We start from the raw sequence: 9006 nt of genomic DNA on the forward strand, positions 1-9006 counted from the left end.
TATACCGGCCACTACAGCGGATAGCTGAAACTGACAAGCGGAAGCGGCAGGGACAGGCCACTATAAATGCCGGAGGAAACACCACAGAAGCGCTTCACAGGAGGCTCCCAAGCACTGAGGATGTCACCTAGACAGGGGACGAAACGTTTGCAACAAACATTTCCAGCTCGGCGAACAGAACCACAACAGCAACAAATATGTTCTATCCAAATAACATACCATCTACTGATCTTTCCTGAGGCCCAAAAGAACTGATATATTGGTTGATTGTGAGAACATTAACATAATTTTGTGGGTATATGAGATAAACTTTGTTCTGAAAAGCCTAGTTGTTACTTTAAGAGTTTCTGAGATGAACTGATAAGCATCTGCATTTCAGCAGTGCACTGTATTGTGCCTGTCATCTGTCAAACCTTGTATTAATCAAACCCCTTTTGTGTTTAACTATGTCTTTTTGCTTCACTCGTTCATGAATTTGATCTTCACACACCATTGTTTCACCTTGTTTATACATCCTAAATAACAGTTGCTTAGTAGGTCACTAGAGACATGATTTATCTCCTGCTTGGCAAACAAAAATCTGGAATAGAGTAGTGTTGGCCATGTATCCATTGTGGATTGTTGGAAAAACCCATCTGGTTCCCTGATGTCCTTTAGGGAAGGAAACTGCCCATATGTGACTCCAGACTCTCAGGAATATGATCGGCTCTTAGCTGCCCACTGGGCAATAAATGCTGGTGTAGTCAGTGACATCCACATCCCATGGATGATTAACTTACAAAATTGTGGAACTTAATTGTGTACAAGTTATCAGTAAACTACTTTACTCTATGTCATAAATAATTGAAATGTTGTTTCAATGCGATTCATGTCAATGACAAATATAGACCTTTTTTTGTTGGTACCTCAGCAAAGCGAACTTCATACTCTTCTTCCACAATCCATTTCTCGATGTAGGTTTGTTGGCTGAGATGGAAGGTTCATTTCCAGGCATTTCGTCACCCTACTAGGTAACATCTTCAGGCCTCTGAGCGAAGCACTGCTGATGGTTCCTGCTTTCTATTTATATGTTTGGGTTTCTTTGGGCTGATGATGTCATTTCCTGTTCTTTTTCTCAGGGGGTAGTAGATGGGGTCTAACTAGTTCTGTTTGTTGATTGAGTTCAAGTTGGAATGCCATGCTTCTAGGATTGAGACACACACGAGAATTCCTAGAAGCATGGCATTTCAACCAGAACTCTATCAATAAACACATCGAGTTAGCCCCCAACTACCACCCCCTGAGAGAGAGAACAGGAAATGACATCACCAACCCATAGAAAGCAGGAACCATCAGCAGTGCTTCACCCGGAGGCTCACTGAAGATGTTACCTAGTAGGGTGACGAAACGCCTGGAAATGAACCTTCCAGCTCAGCGAGCAAACCTGCATCCAGAACCTTGACCTGAGCTACAAATTTTCTCAAACCTCACATTCCATTTGTTATTGTGAGCACGGATGAGTTATACAAAAGGCATGTGGGAATTGTTTTAACTCCAGAAAGACATTTGTATCTCTATTCAGGAATCCATAAGATAATATATTAGTCGAATTTTTTAATGCCCTAAAAGAGAACTCTGCAGTAAGAACCTTGAGATACCAGAGGTGTGATCTCCACAAAGACTGAGAACTTTATTAAAGAGATTGCAACTACTAGTTACCAGTTGAAAGAATTAACATGGCAAGATTTGAAGTTTTCTTAAAGCTTTACTAGAGTAAATAACAGGTGGTAGCATTCTGCATCTACCGCCCTGTCCTCCTTCGTGGTGAAGGTCATGGGTTTATAAGTTGCATCCTGACTAGGAACTATGTCAATGTTGCTTCACTTGTGGTGGGTCAAAATCCTGAAACTCTCTTCGTGACAACTGTTGGCTTTGCTATAACTGCAGGACTGCAGTGCCTCACAACTGCCTTTTCTAGGACAATTCGAGATGGGAGGCCTGGCCAGTGACATCCATATACCAAGAATGAATATCAAAAATAGTTGTACCGCGAGTAACGTAGAGATCATCGATTGGATTTTCGGAAGCTTGTAATTGAGGGGAATAGTCTTTTAATTGTGTATGGGGTGGGGGGGGGGGGAGGTGTGGGAGTGGTGACATAATTGTATTCCATTGTCTATTCTCTGGACCAACTTATACCACTTTAATTTTTTTATAATTTCAATATCTAATGAACTCCCTGCACAATTGTTCAAACCCATGATTCATTCACTCAAATGTAAATATTTATACAATTCATTTAACTTAACATTTTAATAGTGTTGTAGTGCAGTGGGCTTCTGGGATTTTTAGTTCACCAACAGTTGTGTTAGTAAACAATTCAATGATCACACCTTACTCCATCAGCTTCACTTCTGGTCCAACGAAATCCTACAGCGTAAAAATCTTTGCTTAATCTATTTAATTTTAAATCAGTCATATCAATAGCTTGTGTGTGAAATATTACTAGTTCAGTAATAGATGAAGTTTTGAAATGGTAATAGAATAGCTGGATTTTATTGTTACATTCTAGTTATAATTTATTTACATAACTCTTTGAGAAGGTGTGTTTTTTATTTTTGGTAATTGATATAATGAGTAGAGTTGGTCAATAATCTGCATTTCTGAATCAGGTGCGGGTTCTGGAGATGAAAGTGATGCCCTGAGCATTAATGCTGAAACGTATGATAGTGATATAGAACAAAACAACAATGACCAAGAAGACAGCACAGATGTGATACCACAGAAAAGTACCACCACCCGTGCTGGTGTGGAAGATGAAATACAAAAGGACATTGAAAAGAGTGTAAATGAGATTTTAGGCTTGTCGAACTCCATTTCGGGAAGACGTCAATCAGCTGGTTCTCCCAATCCTGATGGAGATGGTCTTCAGCCTTCAGCACAGCAGCTGGAATTACTTGAACTGGAGATGCGGGCCAGGGCAATTAAAGCCCTAATGAGAGCAGGTGATACCAAAACCCAGCCTTAGGAAATAAACAGTTTGTGCACCCATGAAGGAAAGGTACAGTGTGCTGTAGCCTGATATTGCACTTGAAGTCCAGTAGAATTCTCTACTGCTCCCACTCACCCTATTTCTCCCATCTCTCAAATTGGAAATTTACTTTATGTATTATCTTTTTTTAATGTTGTTCTGTTTATCATATTTGAATTCCATTAGTTATCAATTTTTCAGGAGTACATTATGGGTCACAAAGTTAAAAATCTCACAATACCAGGTTATAGTCCAACAGGTTTAATTGGAAGCCACCTGATGAAGGAGCAGCGCTTCGAAAGCGAGTGCTTCCAATTAAACCTGTTGGCTATACCTTGGTGTTGTGTGATTTTTAACTTTGTATGCCCCAGTCCAACACCGGCATCTCCAAATCATTATGGGCCACAACTTTAATGTTACAACCACTTTGTAATAAAATGTAATTCTGTAATAATATTCTGTAATATATTGAATTTGTGTGAAGTTCATGTATATTGTATCTGAAGGCTGATTGCCTCGTTGTGAAATGGTAAGTAGCTTTTGCTCATTTAGTCAAATATTTCCATCCTAATGCTGATGTGGATGTTGAGATGTTTGTCAACTTTTAACTAATGGGAAGTAAATACTCAACTGTGATAACGTTGTACTGTTTAATTTGAGTCAGCATTTTGGAGAAGACTTCAAAAGGGAAGCAAATCTCATGAAAATAAGAGTAAAAGCATAGTGTTTTAGAAGTGTATTAAAATATGCCTTGTCATTATAATTATAAAATTACAATGGTTTTGAATGTCATTCTTTGAGCATATCTGATTATAGTAAGTGGCCATATTTAAAAAAAAAACAGGACGTCAGCTCCAGTTTGAAGTTTGTAATGTTCTTAATTAAGTGTACCAGAAACATTTTCAATAGGGTTTTAAACAAGAAACCAGGTGCATTCTTCAAGCAAGGAGCTCTCCTAAATACAGAATATTTGGATATTGTGTTCATAATATGGAAATAGCCAGGAAATATATTTGCCCAGTTAGCAATTAAAAAAATTGAGTAAAAATTGAAATTAAGACCACACATTTTATTTACTTGTGTTTTTTAAAAAAAGTTGATTTCAGTATGTGGCAAATATTGTGTGTTGACCTTTGATTGTGATAATTCAATGGAAATAAAGATAAATATTTTTTCAGTATAGTGGAATATGAGGCAATCACTTCCTGAATAATCTGAAAACTGCCCATTGACTATATGTAGAAGTTGAATATATTTTGATTTTTTGAGGGAGAAATCCTATGGTTTCTTTTGATGAAATCTCAATTTTCAACATTTCTCAGAACTCTGCGCCAATTTGAAAGTTTACCATGTTTAGATATTTTTCTAATCAACCTTCCAAAAATTCTGGCAAACCTCTGGAGCAGCTGAGACGTGAAGCCAGGCCTCCCGGTCCGGATTTAGGGACATTACCACCATCCATCGAGCTCTAATATTCTAGGTTTATGTAATTGAAGAGTTGCATTATTGTAAACCTCTTTTTTTTGCAAACAGTTGCTTGTTATTTTAGGAAATGTATTATTTCCTGATTGAAATTTTTTTTTCATTAGGAAGACTCCCCTTTGCTTTTGATATTTGGAAATCCCACACTACTGGTAGTATTGAACTTTATATCCCAAGTTCGCTTCTTCAAGCAAAACGGAACAGAATTTGCCACAATAGTGATGGTGCGCACAAGCATTTGTCTAAATGCAGCAGAGCAATTATTCCACCCACTGTCAGATTTCCAAATATTCCCATGAAAGCAGAATGGCATTTTCTAGTGTTTGCTAATACATCAGTTCTGGGTTGTTGTCATCCTCTCAGCTGTCTATATTCAAATATAATTAAACCAGATTCTTTTCTTTTTAATAGCTTATATGTGTATCTTTAATTTTGAGTTGGTTTGAATCATACAGACTTGCTTTACCTAACCACCTAATAATTGTAAATGAGTTAGCATTTATACTATGATGACTGCAATGCTGTCTTCAATATATGTTTATCCTCATGGTATTTTTAAAAAGATCAACTGTTAGTATAAAAATGATTAGCCTTCAGGATCATATTGAAGCAAGTTTGCTGATTGAGGTTTGTGGGGGATGCCAAAGATGTATAGAGTCATACAACGTGGATTGGACCGAAGGCTCTGTTTCTAATCCATGTTAACTATAATCCCAAACTAAACTAGTCCTCCAAACATATCCTCCTCCAAACATATCCTCCTCCAAACATATCCCTCCAAACGTTTCTTATTCATGTGCTTATCCAAATGTCTTTTAAACCCAATTCCTCATGATTGTAGCCCAGAGCACACAACTGTGGACAATTTCATTGATGCCAAAAATTTTACAGAGAAAGGGAAAACAAAATTGTGTAATATGTGACCTCTTTTTGTGCCTAAAGTTCATAATTACAGCAGCATAAAGGGAAATTGGCTTTGATCTCCCAACACTTGGCTGACCCAAGTGGGGAAAGAAATTCGAGCCCACCGTGCACATCTTTTGTATTGACCACAAGTTCTAAAAGTGAAAAGATGAGCTTCAATCATTTAAATGGGAAAAGCCTTGCTGGCTGGTCTAGCATATATTACCCCATCCTAATTGTCCAGAGGACTGTTAAAACACAATAACATGCTTTTGATCTGAAGTCACATGTAAATTAAACTGGAAAAAGATAGTAGATTTCCTTCCTAAAGAACATTAGTGAACTTGATGGTCTTTTACAACAATCAACATTGGTTAGGTTAGCCTTTTTATCCTAGATTTTTAGTTTTTTGTTCAATAGTTTGGCAAAATTGCAGAATTCCAGTGTTACAGCATGCATTTTCAGGAAATGGTGACATAACTGTTGTAGGAAAAGTGATTCTAAACAACTTTTAAAAAAATTATGAAAGGGTGTTTTGGTCGAAGCCAGCATTAATTGTCCATCCCTAATTGCCCAGGAGGCTGTTGAGTCAGCCATGTTGTGTGGGTCTGGAGTTACATGTAGGCTAGACCAGGTAAGGATGGCAGTTTCCTTCCCTAAAGGACATTAGTGAACCAGATGGGGTTTTCCCAACAATTTACAATGGATGCATGGTCATTACCTGGGTCTCTGGATTAACACGGGGAGAAAGTGAGGACTGCAGATGCTGGAGATCAGAGCAGAAAATGTGTTGCTGGAAAAGCGCAGCAGGTCAGGCAGCATCCAAGGAGCAGGAGAATCGACGTTTCGGGCATAAGCCCTTCTTCAGGAATGAGGAAAGTGTGTCCAGCAGGCTAAGATAAAAGGTAGGGAGGAGGGACTTGAGGGTGGGGTGTTGGAAATTCGATAGGTTGAAGGAGGTCAAGGTGAGGGTGATAGACCGGAGTGGGGTGGGGGCGGAGAGGTCAGGAAGAAGATTGCAGGTTAGGAAGGCGGTGCTGAGTTCGAGGGATTTGACTGAGACAAGGTGGGGAGAGGGGAAATGAGGAAACTGGAGAAATCTGAGTTCATCCCTTGTGGTTGGAGGGTTCCCAGGCGGAAGATGAGGCACTCTTCATCCAGCCATCGTGTTGCTATGGTCTGGCGATGGAGGAGTACAAGGACCTGCATGTCCTTGGTGGAATGGGAGGGGGTGTTGAAGTGTTGAGCCATGGGGTGGTTGGGTTGGTTTGTCCGGGTGTCCCAGAGATGTTCTCTGAAACGTTCTGCAAGTAGGCGGCCTGTCTCCCCAATATAGAGGAGGCCACATCGGGTGCAGCGGATGCAATAGATGATGTGTGTGGAGGTGTAGGTGAATTTGTGGCAGATATGGAAGTATCCCTTGGGAGGCCTTGGAGAGAAGTAAGGGGGGAGGTGTGGGCGCAAGTTTTACATTTCTTGCGGTTGTAGAGGAAGGTGCCGGGATTGGTGGGGGGTGTGGACCTGACGAGGGAGTCACGGAGGGAGTGGTCTTTTCGGAACGCTGAAAGGGGAGGGGAGGGAAATATATCCTTGGTGGTGGGGTCCGTTTGGAGGTGGCAGAAATGATGGCGGATGATACGCTGGATATAGAGGTTGGTGGGGTGGTAGGTGAGGACCAGTGAGGTTCTGTCCTGGTGGTGGTTGGAGGGGCGGGGCTCAAGAGCTCTCTGGATTAACAGCCCAGCAAAAATACCACCAGGTCATCGCCTCACCCAAACTACTGCGGGTTAACATTTGTGGCGTTTTCATCAATAGCCAGTATCTAGTAAGCGGCTTCACGAAAGTATCAAATGATACCTTAAAATCTAACATTTTGAGACTAAAAATGTGAAAGACCAACAAAGCAAGTCAGTTAATTAGATCAACCAGATGAAACTCCTCAAAGACAAATTCTTAAATAATCTTCATCACTGTTTGATGCTCTGTTTTGGTTATTCATGGCCAGAGGTGGTGTATTCCTGACACTAACAATCAAAAAAATACTTTGATTTACTGTGAATTTCAAAATATCATCTGAAAACAAAAAAAAATTGATGAATCAGGTAGGACTTGTCAATGAAACTAAAATTGTCAGACTGTCATAGTACAGGTCGTTCTGCTCTAATGCGTGTTTTATTGATGCAAATTTGGTATAACGTGATTGATGAATTGGGGGCACTTTCTAAAGTGTGAAATTTTAAAGTGTCTCATGGTTATAATGCAATTCTGGCCCTATTAGTATAAATGGTGCTGCTATTGCGTGATTTTCTTATAACACGGAGTTGCATGAACAGCACTACTGTGTTATAGCAGAACCAGCTGTACCATGTTACCTTAAACTGAAATTCAATAAATGATTTATGGTCAGCTTCCCTCTTACCCTGATATTGCTGATGTGACATTGCTCATTCCTAAGACATCACTTGCCCATCAAGTTGGTTATTGTGTAGTCAAGTACATCTACCTGCCAGCCAATGTCTTGCTAAAGTCCTCCTCCCCAGATATCCTAAGCCGTCATCCTTACTGGATAAACTGATCATTTTGCCGGGACCAAGCTGAAAATGTTTTTGCATTTTATTGCAGTGAAAGCTGCCAATCCTGCTCAGGAACCCCCCCTTCTTTGCTAATGTCCTTTCTCCACTACTTCCCCACCTCCTTTGCTTCTCTGAAGCCAACACGGATCTCTGCAAATATCTCAGTTATTTTATCTCTGCTCATCTCTCCCCAAGTATATCACGTTTTGCTCCATGTTAACTTTCAGAGCTCAGTTAAGCACTTCTGCCTTTGAGTCAGATGCTTGACCATTTAATTCAGGATCTTCGAGAGAATAGTCTACAACTGTAAATGCTATCCTTCCAGTGTGACCTTAAGTTGTGACCCACCTGGTGCGTCAGGTTTATCTGTGGCTATTGTTATGGATCAGATCAGACCAGACCCTTCCAAAATATTTGAAGGAGGCAGCCGAGACGAAGCTTTTCTTATTTTTTAGGGCAAATATAAAGTGCCATGTTCCAGATGCAATGCGAATAGTCAAACTACTCGACATTAAGCAAAATACAATTTATTTAAGCACTGTAGTTAAAATACAACAAGAGAAAGGAATTTAGTATAGTTTATCTCTATTGGAAACTTAGAATAACAGATGCAGTAACTATTACTAATTTAACTGTTCCAATATAGCAGCATCCCATAAACACATCCTTTGGCAAAAAAAAAAGCAAATTCAGACAGATTCTCACATATAGTTCTCTAATTCACGACGAAAAAGTATCAAGAGAAACTTCAGAGAGAGTAGCAGCTAGGCTTCTGATGCTACTCAGAAATCCTGATTTGAGACAGGTGGCCATACTCATTCTGGCTGCATTTAAAATAACCCCAAGGCTTCCTGAGCTGGTTACTCGAGTGATCTTCAGTAGCCAGCTCAATGCCTCTCGATCACTCTCTCTCTTAAAAGAAACCAGCACAATATAACCTTGTGAAGTTGCAGTATCACCATACAATGTTGAAAGAGCAGGGGAGCTATTCCCACGTGACCTGGCCAAATATCCATTTCACAAACAACATCATTAAAA

General features: G+C 39.8%; 1 protein-coding gene across 1 annotated transcript in view; it reads left to right on the forward strand.

Moving 5' to 3' along the window:
* Positions 1-4900, forward strand: part of LOC122564153 (caspase activity and apoptosis inhibitor 1) — a 24500-nt gene extending 19600 nt beyond the window's left edge. Inside the window, exon 5 of the mRNA XM_043718794.1 lies at positions 2652-4900. Within this exon, the coding sequence (XP_043574729.1) occupies positions 2652-3007 (356 nt within the window). The 3' untranslated portion in view covers positions 3008-4900. The remainder of the gene's footprint in view (positions 1-2651) is intronic.
* Positions 4901-9006: the final 4106 nt, after the last annotated feature.

Source organism: Chiloscyllium plagiosum, chromosome 2 (assembly GCF_004010195.1).
Source record: "Chiloscyllium plagiosum isolate BGI_BamShark_2017 chromosome 2, ASM401019v2, whole genome shotgun sequence".
NCBI lineage: Eukaryota > Metazoa > Chordata > Chondrichthyes > Orectolobiformes > Hemiscylliidae > Chiloscyllium > Chiloscyllium plagiosum.